The sequence below is a fragment of the Pleurodeles waltl genome, chromosome 2_1 (genome assembly GCF_031143425.1).
Source record: "Pleurodeles waltl isolate 20211129_DDA chromosome 2_1, aPleWal1.hap1.20221129, whole genome shotgun sequence".
In the NCBI taxonomy this organism is placed as follows: Eukaryota; Metazoa; Chordata; class Amphibia; order Caudata; family Salamandridae; genus Pleurodeles; species Pleurodeles waltl.
In genome coordinates, this window is record NC_090438.1 from 28667979 (window position 1) to 28682065 (window position 14087).

At 47.7% G+C, this 14087-nt stretch overlaps 1 protein-coding gene across 3 annotated transcripts in view; it reads right to left on the reverse strand.

Annotated features, from left to right (window-relative positions):
- Window positions 1-14087, reverse strand: part of GCNA (germ cell nuclear acidic peptidase) — an 87533-nt gene that overhangs the window by 3877 nt on the left and 69569 nt on the right. For all 3 annotated transcript variants that reach the window (XM_069208975.1, XM_069208993.1, XM_069208983.1), the window contains exons 8-10: window positions 13895-14078; window positions 11165-11309; window positions 8321-8462 (exon numbers count right to left, since the gene is read on the reverse strand). In XM_069208975.1, coding sequence (XP_069065076.1) covers window positions 8321-8462; window positions 11165-11309; window positions 13895-14078 — 471 coding nt within the window. The remainder of the gene's footprint in view (window positions 1-8320; window positions 8463-11164; window positions 11310-13894; window positions 14079-14087) is intronic.

Consider the following 14087-nt stretch of genomic DNA (forward strand, 5'->3'; position numbering starts at 1 on the left):
GCAGCTTAGGCTGATAGATAATGGTAGCTTAGCAGAGCAGCTTAGGCTGAACTAGGAGACGTGTGAAGCTACTACAGTACCACAAGTGTCACTTGCACAATATCATAAGAAAACACAATACACAATTATACTAAAAATAAAGATACTTTATTTTTATGACAATATGCCAAAGTATCTTAGAGTGTACCCTCAGTGAGAGGATAGGAAATATACACAAGATATATGTACACAATACCAAAAATATGCAGTATAGTCTTAGAAAACAGTGCAAACAATGTATAGTTACAATAGGATGCAATGGGGAAACATAGGGATAGGGGCAACACAAACCATATACTCCAAAAGTGGAATGCAAACCACGAATGGACCCCAAACCTATGTGACCTTGTAGAGGGTCGCTGGGACTATTAGAAAATAGTGAGAGTTAGAAAAATAGCCCTCCCCAAGACCCTGAAAAGTGAGTGCAAAGTGCACTAAAGTTCCCCCAAGGACATAGAAGTCGTGATAGAGGAATAATGCAGGAAAGACACAAACCAACAATGCAACAACGATGGATTTCCAATCTAGGGTACCTGTGGAACAAGGGGACCAAGTCCAAAAGTCACAAGCAAGTCGGAGATGGGCATATGCCCAGGAAATGCCAGCTGGGGGTGCAAAGAAGCTTCTACTGGACAGAAGCTGAGGTTTCTGCAGGAACGAAAAGGGCTAGAGACTTCCCCTTTGGTGGATGGATCCCTCTCGCCGTGGAGAGTCGTGCAGAAGTGTTTTCCCGCCGAAAGAACGCCAACAAGCCTTGCTAGCTGCAAATCGTGCGGTTAGCGTTTTTGGATGCTGCTGTGGCCCAGGAGGGACCAGGAGGTCGCAAATTGGACCAGGAGGTAGAGGGGCGTCGAGCAAGACAAGGAGCCCTCTCAGCAGCAGGTAGCACCCAGAGAAGTGCCAGAAACAGGCACTACGAGGATGCGTGAAACGGTGCTCACCCGAAGTTACACAAAGGAGTCCCACGTCGCCGGAGACCAACTTAGAAAGTCGTGCAATGCAGGTTAGAGTGCCGTGGACCCAGGCTTGGCTGTGCACAAAGGATTTCCGCCGGAAGTGCACAGGGGCCGGAGTAGCTGCAAAAGTCGCGGTTCCCAGCAATGCAGTCTATCGAGGTGAGGCAAGGACTTACCTCCACCAAACTTGGACTGAAGAGTCACTGGACTGTGGGTGCCACTTGGACACAGTTGCTGGATTCGAGGGACTTCGCTCGTCGTGCTGAGAGGAGACCCAAGGGACCGGTAATGCAGCTTTTTGGTGCCTGCGGTTGCAGGGGGAAGATTCCGTCGACCCACGGGAGATTTCTTCGGAGCTTCTAGTGCAGAGAGGAGGCAGACTACCCCCACAGCATGCACCACCAGGAAAAGAGTCGAGAAGGCGGCAGGATCAGCGTTACAGAGTTGCAGTAGTCGTCTTTGCTACTTTGTTGCAGTGTTGCAGGCTTCCAGCGCGGTCAGCAGTCGATTCCTTGGCAGAAGGTGAAGAGAGAGATGCAGAGGAACTCTGATGAGCTCTTGCATTCGTTATCTAAAGTTTCCCCAGAGACAGAGACCCTAAATAGCAGGAAAAGAGGGTTTGGCTACCTAGGAGAGAGGATAGGCTACTAACACCTGAAGGAGCCTATCAGAAGGAGTCTCTGACGTCACCTGGTGGCACTGGCCACTCAGAGCAGTCCAGTGTGCCAGCAGCACCTCTATTTCCAAGATGGCAGAGGTCTGGAGCACACTGGAGGAGCTCTGGACACCTCCCAGGGGAGGTGCAGGTCAGGGGAGTGGTCACTCCCCTTTCCTTTGTCCAGTTTCGCACCAGAGCAGGGCTAAGGGGTCCCTGAACCGGTGTAGACTGGCTTATGCAGAATTGGGCACATCTGTGCCCAAGAAAGCATTTCCAGAGGCTGGGGGAGGCTACTCCTCCCCTGCCTTCACACCATTTTCCAAAGGGAGAGGGTGTAACACCCTCTCTCAGAGGAAGTCCTTTGTTCTGCCATCCTGGGACAAGCCTGGCTTGACCCCAGGGGGGCAGAAACCTGTCTGAGGGGTTGGCAGCAGCAGCAGCGAAACCCCAGGAAAGGCAGTTTGGCAGTACCAGGGTCTGTGCTACAGACCACTGGGATCATGGAATTGTGCCAACAATGCCAGGATGGCATAGAGGGGGCAATTCCATGATCTTAGACATGTTACATGGCCATATTCGGAGTTACCATTGTGAAGCTACATATAGGTAGTGACCTATATGTAGTGCACGCGTGTAATGGTGTCCCCGCACTCACAAAGTTCAGTGAATTGGCTCTGAACAATGTGGGGGCACCTTGGCTAGTGCCAGGGTGCCCTCACACTAAGTAACTTTGCACCTAACCTTTACCAGGTAAAGGTTAGACATATAGGTGACTTATAAGTTACTTAAGTGCAGTGTAAAATGGCTGTGAAATAACGTGGACGTTATTTCACTCAGGCTGCAGTGGCAGGCCTGTGTAAGAATTGTCAGAGCTCCCTATGGGTGGCAAAAGAAATGCTGCAGCCCATAGGGATCTCCTGGAACCCCAATACCCTGGGTACCTCAGTACCATATACTAGGGAATTATAAGGGTGTTCCAGTGTGTAAAGAAATGGCTCCCTGTTGCAGTTACCCCCCACTTTTTGCCTGATACTGATGCTGACTTGACTGAGAAGTGTGCTGGGACCCTGCTAACCAGGCCCCAGCACCAGTGTTCCTTCACCTAAAATGTACCATTGTATCCACAATTGGCACACCCTGGCATTCAGATAAGTCCCCTGTAACTGGTACTTCTAGTACCAAGGGCCCTGATGCCAAGGAAGGTCTCTAAGGGCTGCAGCATGTCTTATGCCACCCTAGAGACCCCTCACTCAGCACAGACACACTGCTTACAAGCCTGTGTGTGCTAGTGAGAACAAAATGAGTAAGTCGACATGGCACTCCCCTCAGGGTGCCATGCCAGCCTCTCACTGCCTATGCAGTATAGGTAAGACACCCCTCTAGCAGGCCTTACAGCCCTAAGGCAGGGTGCACTATACCATAGGTGAGGGTACCAGTGCATGAGCATGGTACCCCTACAGTGTCTAAACAAAACCTTAGACATTGTAAGTGCAGGGTAGCCATAAGAGTATATGGTCTGGGAGTCTGTCAAACACGAACTCCACAGCACCATAATGGCTACACTGAAAACTGGGAAGTTTGGTGTCAAACTTCTCAGCACAATAAATGCACACTGATGCCAGTGTACATTTTATTGTAAAATACACCACAGAGGGCACCTTAGAGGTGCCCCCTGAAACTTAACCAACTAGCTGTGTAGGCTGACTGGTTCCAGCAGCCTGCCACACTAGAGACATGTTGCTGGCCCCATGGGGAGAGTGCCTTTGTCACTCTGAGGCCAGTAACAAAGCCTGCACTGGGTGGAGATGCTAACACCTCCCCCAGGCAGGAGCTGTAACACCTGGCGGTGAGCCTCAAAGGCTCACCCCTTTGTCACAGCCCAGCAGGGCACTCCAGCTTAGTGGAGTTGCCCGCCCCCTCCGGCCACGGCCCCCACTTTTGGCGGCAAGGCTGGAGGGAACAAAGAAAGCAACAAGGAGGAGTCACTGGCCAGTCAGGACAGCCCCTAAGGTGTCCTGAGCTGAAGTGACTCTTACTTTTAGAAATCCTCCATCTTGCAGATGGAGGATTCCCCCAATAGGGTTAGGATTGTGACCCCCTCCCCTTGGGAGGAGGCACAAAAAAGGGTGTACCCACCCTCAGGGCTAGTAGCCATTGGCTACTAACCCCCCAGACCTAAACACGCCCTTAAATTTAGTATTTAAGGGCTACCCTGAACCCTAGAAAATTAGATTCCTGCAACTACAAGAAGAAGGACTGCCTAGCTGAAAACCCCTGCAGAGGAAGACCAGAAGACGACAACTGCCTTGGCTCCAGAAACTCACCGGCCTGTCTCCTGCCTTCCAAAGATCCTGCTCCAGCGACGCCTTCCAAAGGGACCAGCGACCTCGACATCCTCTGAGGACTGCCCCTGCTTCGAAAAGACAAGAAACTCCCGAGGACAGCGGACCTGCTCCAAGAAAAGCTGCAACTTTGTTTCCAGCAGCTTTAAAGAACCCTGCAAGCTCCCCGCAAGAAGCGTGAGACTTGCAACACTGCACCCGGCGACCCCGACTCGGCTGGTGGCGATCCAACACCTCAGGAGGGACCCCAGGACTACTCTGATACTGTGAGTACCAAAACCTGTCCCCCCTGAGCCCCCACAGCGCCGCCTGCAGAGGGAATCCCGAGGCTTCCCCTGACCGCGATTCTTTGAACCTAAAGTCCCGACGCCTGGGAGAGACCCTGCACCCGCAGCCCCCAGGACCTGAAGGACCGGACTTTCACTGGAGAAGTGACCCCCAGGAGTCCCTCTCCCTTGCCCAAGTGGAGGTTTCCCCGAGGAACCCCCCCCTTGCCTGCCTGCAGCGCTGAAGAGATCCCGAGATCTCTCATAGACTAACATTGCGAACCCGACGCTTGTTTCTACACTGCACCCGGCCGCCCCCGCGCCGCTGAGGGTGAAATTTCTGTGTGGGCTTGTGTCCCCCCCCGGTGCCCTACAAAACCCCCCTGGTCTGCCCTCCGAAGACGCGGGTACTTACCTGCAAGCAGACCGGAACCGGGGCACCCCCTTCTCTCCATTCTAGCCTATGTGTTTTGGGCACCACTTTGAACTCTGCACCTGACCGGCCCTGAGCTGCTGGTGTGGTGACTTTGGGGTTGCTCTGAACCCCCAACGGTGGGCTACCTTGGACCAAGAACTAAGCCCTGTAAGTGTCTTACTTACCTGGTTAACCTAACAAATACTTACCTCCCCTAGGAACTGTGAAAATTGCACTAAGTGTCCACTTTTAAAACAGCTATTTGTGAATAACTTGAAAAGTATACATGCAATTTTGATGATTTGAAGTTCCTAAAGTACTTACCTGCAATACCTTTCGAATGAGATATTACATGTAGAATTTGAACCTGTGGTTCTTAAAATAAACTAAGAAAAGATATTTTTCTATATAAAAACCTATTGGCTGGATTTGTCTCTGAGTGTGTGTACCTCATTTATTGCCTATGTGTATGTACAACAAATGCTTAACACTACTCCTTGGATAAGCCTACTGCTCGACCACACTACCACAAAATAGAGCATTAGTATTATCTATTTTTACCACTATTTTACCTCTAAGGGGAACCCTTGGACTCTGTGCATGCTATTCCTTACTTTGAAATAGCACATACAGAGCCAACTTCCTACACAGTAAGCCAATGTAAATTGGTAAAATTGGTCACTAGCCTGTTAGTGACAATTTGAAAGAAATGAGAGAGCATAACCACTGAGGTTCTGATTAGCAGAGCCTCAGTGAGACAGTTAGTCACTACACAGGTAACACATTCAGGCACACTTATGAGCACTGGGGCCCTGGAGAACAGGGTCCCAGTGACACATACAACTAAAACAACATATATACAGTGAAAAATGGGGGTAACATGCCAGGCAAGATGGTACTTTCCTACAACTAGGAGTTCAGGAATTGTCAGAGATTAACCTGTACATTTAAGACCCCCTTCTGGACTGATGGAAGCATCTACAAGATGGGATGATGCAGGCATAGTTGGTCTAGCCAAGGACATTTCTCAACATGTCCTTTCGTAAATGCTACAGCAGACGCCCAAAAGGGGACCATCTTTGAGGAGGCCTTGACTAACTGATTCAGTACATTTATATAGCACAATCTCACTCAGGAAAGTCTCTAGACACTGCAGGTTGGAAAAGGGTGAGTCGCTGCCAGAAGCTGGACAGGCTGCTGCAGGAGTGGATGTGGCCCAGGAGGGTTTTGTAAACACACATTTAAAGCCTGGGGTGCTGCTTCTCAGCAATTGTGGTGAACGATAGCAGCTGCTTTGTGATGCACGGTAGACAGAAGCCAGTCGAGCATGCATCTAAACAGAAGATGCGTAATTTTAAACATGCAACGGATCTTGGATGAACAACCAATAAAGGGACATCCTTGGTTCAGAGTTGCTCGGCCGGCAGTGGAGGTCACAGGCTAGCAAGAAAGCACCTTTTGCGCTACTCAAAGCCTATGAATCAGTATTTTCGGCCCTAAGTGTGTATAGCTCAGTGAAGATGAGATTTAACCGCTACACTCAGCACTAAGTTCTTATGGGGCAGCGGTAAAAAGGTAGCTCTGATTTTAGAGCGCTAAAGTGACAAACAGATGTGAACCACTGTGCTGACTTGATCATCTAGATCGACGTGAATAAATAAAAGATCTTTATTTTAAAATTGTTTATTTATTTTTTTTATTTACCTTTTTGGCAGGTCTGGGCTCAAACTCTAATAACAGAAGCATCATTATGTCAGCCATCACCATTCTGGCCGAATAGGATACATTCAGTTTTGTTTCGATTCCATTCAGTTGACCAGGTGAACACTGAAGCTGGTGAGGGAAGAACCCAGTGGTACCCCAGAGGTGGCGGACGGATTCAGCATTGATAGGGGCCCTCTTTTACATGTTTGGTTCTACCACTTAAAGAGGAAAACCAACTGATGGAGGCAGATTCTGCATTCAAGACGCATGAAAGTCTAATCAGAGAGCTATCAAACTCCACGATGCACAGTGTTGTAGGGAGTCAATGTTAACCAGCAGCGCAGCATGAACCCAGCTTCAAAACCTCAGCTCACCCGGTCACCTTCTGTCGTTTATTGGGACCTGAACCCAGCCGTATGGAGAAAGGCACTGGGGTCTATAGGAGATCCTGAAGTTGGCAGCCCACTGTGTTTTCCCCAAACATCAGCTGATAAAGGTAGGAAACTACTAGCCTGATCATTAAACTTTGGGGTCCACAAGACTTTAGTTTCACACTGCAGGTAAAAAGTAACAGAAGTAGAAGGCATGTTCTGTCTGCACCCACGTAGGAGGCAATCAGCACATTTCATTGTGGTCAGGAGAAATGATCAACTGGTGACTCAGAGGGCAGGTGGAAAAAGTTCACCATTAAAGCTATAGATTGTATAATGGTGACATTGTATAATGCACTTACGGTCTAAAAACAAAGGACTGCATGTTTAAAGAGGTTTGTTCATTGCACCATAGCTGTGCAGTTAACATGTTGGTAACATCTGAAATGGAACTTGTTGAAAAAGCACAGCAAACTGACTGGATGCAAATGCTGGTCAGATAGCTCCCTTCAGCGGACCAGTTTTCCTCCAATGTGAGTGAGCGGCTTGTAGAATAAATAACATCAAACATGTACACTTCAACGTGTGGTGCTAGAGCTTCAAGGAAGCCATAGGATTCTGACTACTTGTAAAAGTGCTGTAGAGCTAATCTTTTACAACTAGGAGAGCCACCTGGTTTTGGTTAGAAGAGAAGTGTGCAATAGAAACCACTTGTTATCAGAGGCATCTCTAAGACTGCCAGCTTACAGACTATACCCACTAGCCTGGCAAAACCTTCATTAAGACCCCTCACTCCCCCCACCATCAAATAGACTCCCTTCTCCAAGATGCTAGGCCATAAGCAAAGGCTCTTGTGCAACCTTCTGCATACACTCACCCTGGCAGGCCGCCCGCTCCAGTTTACCCCTTCAAACAGATGCCCTCAGCTTGAGACAGTCACAGGAGGTATTTTTACATCTAATTATACCCCACACATACAATGAAGTTGTTCTTCTAGGGCTCGCCTGGATTCTGGCAGCATCTGGTTCGTAACTTAATACTCTTCAAACCGTGAATGGAAAAGAATTTCTAGCAAGTACCTCTCGACAGCCTTAACAACGTGGACGCTTGCTGAAACCAAAGCTGAGTTAGGAGGGAAATCTAGGACCTATCAAGGAAGAGATTAAGGAATACCTGCATTTTTCCAGCTCGGGACAGTTCTGGAGAAGCATGCAGTATGGTGGAGGTGTACGCAAAATGGACATTTGTTTCATACAGTATGGATGTCGCCAAAAACAGTACATTTGCCATACATGCCACGTGTGAGGTTTTCTCAGGCTGAAAGAGCTGATTTCAGTGCTTTCCTCCTCGTGCTTCATGAAGTGTGGTGTTACCACAGACATTTAAGATGTTCCTACGTCGCCCTTTGGTGATGAAAGGCAGAATCTTCAGGGATTGATCCTCACTTGCTGGCTACCCCTTTATAATGTGCCCTAAAGAGAAATCTACTCATGAACAGAGGCCCTTACAGAAAAAGAGATCTGGGGTATTTTGTGATAAACTCCTCCTGCACACAGGACAGGTTCTTACCGGCAGAATCGCACACCTTCTCCGACAGCTCGATGCGGGCGTACCGCTGCACCTCCAGGCCGTGCTTCTTCTGACCGGTGACGCAATACCCAGCAGTTTTCCTCATCTTCTTATTCCAGATTATCTCCATGTTCTCGGGAAGCTGCAAGTGGAAGAAAAGGCTAGAATCACATTCAAAGCTGGAGTTATAAACCCTACTGGAAAATAGACCTTTCCATTCACGCTCAAGGTGCTTTGTAATCCTTTCAAACTCAGTTTCATAGCTATTGTGGACTCAGCCTCCAGGATGCAGCCTCTCAGTCAAGTGACTGCAACCAACTTTGCTTAAAATACTAAAAGTAGCAAAATATTTTAGAAGAATACTGGTAGATACTGTAACTGAAGATTGTAGGAGGCTGGCCTATCTTGTAGTGGGTACCAAGGGGTACTTACACTCTGTACCAGGTCCAGTTATCCCTTATCAGTGTAGAAGAGGTGTTTCTAGCAGCTTAGGCTGATAGAAGGTAGCTATAGCAGAGCAGCTTAGGCTGAAGTGAACTAGGAGACATGTTAAGCTCCTACTATACCACTGGTGTCCTATGCACAATATCATAAGAAAAACACAATACACAGATATACTAAAAATAAAGGTACTTTACTTTTTTTATGACAATATGCCAAAAGTATCTCAGCGAGTACCCTCAGTATGAGGATGCCAACTATACACAAGATATATGTACACAATACCAAAATTATGCAGTAATAGCAAAAGGAAGTAATGCAAGCAATGTAGAATTACAGTAGATTGCAATAGGAGCACATAGGTATAGGGGCAACACAAACCATATACTCCAAAAGTGGAATGCAAACCACAAATGGACCCCAAACCTATGTGAGCTTGTAGAGGGTCGCTGGGACCGTAAGAAAACAGTGAGGGTTCGGAAAATAGCCCACCCCAAGACCCTGTAGGGTAGGTGTAAAGTGCACCTACAACCCCCAGAGAGCACAGAATCGTGATAGGGGGATTCTGCAAGGAAAACCAACACCAGCAATGCAACAACAGTGGATTTCCGGACCTGAGTACCTGTAAGACAAGGGGACCAAGTCCAAGAGTCGGGACAGTGTTGAGAGTGGGCAGGAGCCCAGAAAATGCCAGCTGAGGGTGCAAGGAAGCTGCCACTGGATGGAAGCAGCTTTGTGTTCTGCAAGAACGAAGAGGACTAGGAACTTCCCAATTGGAGGATGGATGTCCCACGTTGTGAAGAAACTTGCAGAGGTGTTCCCACGCAAAAAGACCGCAAACAAGCCTTGCTAGCTGCAAGGTTCGCGGTTAGGGTTTTTGGATGCTGCTGTGCCCAGGATGTCGCCACTTGGATGAGGAGACAGAGGGGGCGCCCAGCAAGTCAGGGAGCCCTCAGAGAAGCAGGCAGCACCCGCAGAAGTACCGGAACAGGCACTTAGAAGAGGAGTGAACCGGAGTCCACCCGACGTCACAAAAGGAAGGTCCCACGATGCCAGAGGACAACTCAGAAGGTTGTGCACTGCAGGTTAGAGTGTCGGGGACCCAGGCTTGGCTGTGCACGAAGGAAATCCTGGAAGAGTGCACAGGAGCCGGAGCAGCTGGAAATCACGCGGTACCCATCAATGCAGTCTAGCGTGGGAAGGCAAGGACTTGCCTCCACCAAACCTGGACTGAAGAGTCACTTGGACAGAGTTGCTGAGTTCCAGGGACCACGCTCGTCGTGCTGAGAGGAGACCCAGAGGACCGGTGATGCAGTCTTTTGTTGCCTGCGGTTGTAGGAGATTTCTTCAGAGCTCCTGGTGCAGAGAGGAGGCAGGCTACCCCCAGAGCATGCACCACCAGGAAACAGGCGAGAAAGCCGGCAGGATGAAGCAATACAAGGTTGCAGTAGTCGTCTTTGCTACTTTGTTGCGGTTTTGCAGGCGTCCTGAGCAGTCAGCGGTCGATCCTTTGGATCCTACAGATCCAGTCCTGCACCTGGGGGTACTTTAAAGGTGAGGAATCTGTGTTAGATGTATCCATCAGAATCCATGGATTGTTCTAAGCCAATTCTGATTGGTACGCATGCACAGATTGCGCTCTTTGCAGCTCTACTCTCCAGTGTTTAACCGTGCTAAAAACCAACCCCTGTACCAGGAAGATCCAAGCACGACTACTCTAATCGGACTGGCACCTCGCGCATTACCAGCATCTTGGTCTTCACACAGATGCGATCGACCGGGTGAATAACTGGGTGCTTGTATATTTCATATATTTTCTATCAGTTGGGACCCACTCCCGTGTGGAACTGTAGTACATTACATGCGTGTGTCATATCTGTAAAGTGAGGCTCTGGTGTGTCTGCTCTCTTACACATATTACAAACTCATTTTCTAGTACCAACCTATATCACTCTCCACTACATCACTCAATCAGAGTTTATGTACTGCTCCAAACACCCCGCTGATAAGTAGAAACAAACCCATCTATGTACCGCGCGCCCTGGAGAGCCGCTCAAGCAATCAAATGGAGAGCAGCAGTGCCTCCGATATCGCCACATCACAAGCAGGCTTACTGCACGAGGTCTGCTAGACTTCTTCTCAAAACTCCCAAAAGTTACAATCACGATGCAGCTAGCCACAGGATAAACAAAGTCCAGATGGGAACTGTGACAAAGTCATGTTGATAAAGCAGACTGGTATCAAGGAGAGGACAGAAGTGAAAAAAAAAAAGTCATGAAAAGGGCTGGAGGTAGCCAAGCAGTGATTTGAGAGAGGGGTTAAAGCACAGAAAGGGACATCTGGTCAGTGAACACAGAGTCGAAGCTGAGCATGTATTAATGATGGCTGACTGCACAATATTACCTTTAAATCAAATATGGTGCTGTTGTAATGGGCGAAGAGTCTCTGGGTTAACTCATGCTTCTTCTGCTTAAAGTTCTTCACGTAAGGAGAGGTCGAGTTTGTGAGGTCTTGCAGGAAACAGTTGGGGACACGACAAGCAGCGCTCCTACAGAGAAGGGGTAACTCAGCTTTAAAGAATGCATAATCCTATATTACAATTCACTGTGTAGATGCTCTGGGTTAGAACAGAGAAGAGAAATATGAATTTCCCAGGATCACTCTCCTCAGTTGAGTGCGGACACTGAAATTCTTATGCATCCAGGTTCCAAATCACAACATTTAGCAACTAGACCACAGATTACAGCACACTTTGACCACAATGGGACATACACATTCAGATTACATTTGAGCCTTAACCCCATACATGTAAGGACTTCAAATTCATAGTTATATTGGCATCCCCAAAACATTGCTGAAGAGACACTTGATCGCACAAAGATCCTTGCATGGTGAACACCACCAAAAGTTTAGTAACCTGTGATAATGGCTGGGCAGCTTCAATTCCTGTGTGGGCACATGCTGCCAAACCATTATCTGGATGCCAAGAATTCATTACTGACAAATTCAGCCATGTTTCAAATCTACAATGAGCTCTCCAGACAGTCTTCATCATTATAAGGTGTTTTTACTCATCATTCAGAGGAAGGAAGGAGGCATTAGAGCAGAGGCCGAGGATCTTGGAAAGGGTGCTCGAGAAGTACAGTTCAGATTTACCTTCAATAATTGGCATCCTGGATTCTGTAAAGAGCATTAGAACCTCCAGCCACATTCATACATCAGGATGATGATGTGGCTGAAAACTATATGACAACATGCAGTGTTCATGTGTCTTGGTCACATGAAGCCCCCATCTGCAGATCCTCCTACTGTACACCTGCCTTTTATTATTCTAAACATTGTGTTCGGCATCTCAAACAAACACTAAGCCAAGGTTGACAACTAACAATGAACTGGAATGCAGCAATGGATCATTGACTCCCATTAGGTAGAGAAGGTCATGAACAATATATCCCAGGACTACGTTACAGCAACGAGTGAGTAATTTTGTGGATAACTGGCTTGTTGCCTAGGGCCATGTCACAGCACAAAGGTCACTAAATGCAGGATCCATAGTAGTCCATAAGACACCATGCATAATGGTCCTCAGAGCATTCACTATAGCCTGTCCCAAAGCATTCTAGCAAGGAGACTGGCGATCAAGAGGTGGCATATCATGAATATTCCTTAAGCTCTCAAGTATAAGTTTTAGAAAGATGGTGGCGAGATGGCATGATGTAAATGCCTGAATGGAGAAAGACAAGAATCTTGTAAAAGCAGAGACAAGGACATGCAGTGCGAGATATATTTCTCAAAATGTAGGTTTTGTAATCAGTCATGACAGTCAAGCACAGTGTGCTCAACAGGCTACTACAGAGTGCTGACCTGAAAAAGACAGAGGCCGGAGTGATAGGCCATGGACAGATTAAAATCCTGCAATGGGAAATTGATGAGAGAGGTGTAGTGAGAGCCTCTGGTGTCGAATGGAGTGGCTTCGAAACAGAGAACCTGGAAGACAGAACAAGCTGCAGATGGTGAAGTTGGACATTTTCTAAAGCATACGAAGAGGTGAGAGGAGAGGTGTAGGAGCTGCAGCACTCCTACTTCATTAGGATACCACTCTAAGGGCCTAATTTAGATATTTGCAGACGAGTTACTCCGTCACAGCAGTGCTGGATGTCCCGTCCGCTGAAATATAAATCCCCTTATGTCCTGTGGGATTTATATTTGGGTGGATAGAATACCCATCACCATTGTGATGGAGTAACTCATCTGCCAAGATCTAAATCAGGCCCAAAGTCAGTAGGGGGGCACTTGTGAAGGTTGAGCAGGCATTGCAAAGAGAAAAGGCTATCGTTAAGGAAATGAACTCTAAGGGTGTAAGCGTTGGTTGCATTAAGAGAGCATGAAAGGAGATTGGATAATAGTCCTGAAAGCAGCGAATAAAAAGAATTACAGGAGCTCCATCTTGACAGATATATATTAGTAGCCCTTCGCTATCCAGTAACACACGGAGGAGGCAGCTTATCTCAAACGGCAGGTAGTTCTCTCATCAGAGGACTTTGGTAGCGATCACAACAAACATAAATAAAGCTTCAGCACTGGACCTATGCATAAAATAACTATCTAGAAGAATATTGTGGAGGTCGTGGGACAATATTGCTCTAGTGCTGCCTCTAAACGTGCAAAAATCTATGGTTCCAGCATGGCACCCCGGTCCACTACACAAACAGCTTCTCTGAAGCTCTTCGCCCTCATGAGGGAAGACAATTCGTGAGGTGGGTGATGCATAAGGCCAGGCACTTCACAAATGCACATCAGGGACAACAACACCCCGTCCCTGGCCACACTTTGCCACGCCGCTGCTTTTTGCTGCGCCACACAATTGAGGAAATTTTGTTTAGAATAGCGCAGGTGAGATGCAATTTAATAGGATACTAGAATCTGACTTTCCAACTGGCCCCTCAATAATAAGGGGCATGAGCATCCCAGTATGGAAGTCACAGGACTTTTGCACTCCTATCCTTTCAAGGAGGGACTAAAATAAGAGGTTAGGGTTTAAGAACCCACACAGCACAAGAGCTGTAGTAAGCAATTACCAATACCAAGAAAATCTCTTCAAAAGCTTAACATTGAGAAAGAAAAGCAACCTACCGTGTCTGAGTAGAAGGTGGCACTATGTCACTGATGCCTTTGACTGGGGGAGGAGACCACAGTGGAAGCGGCGGACTGTACTCAACGTCTTCCTTCGGAAGAGACTTGGCTTTCGGACGACTTTTTTCAGGCTTTTTTGTAGGTCCATTGCTAGTATCACGCAGTGGTTTATTTTGTCCCAGCTCTAGTACAA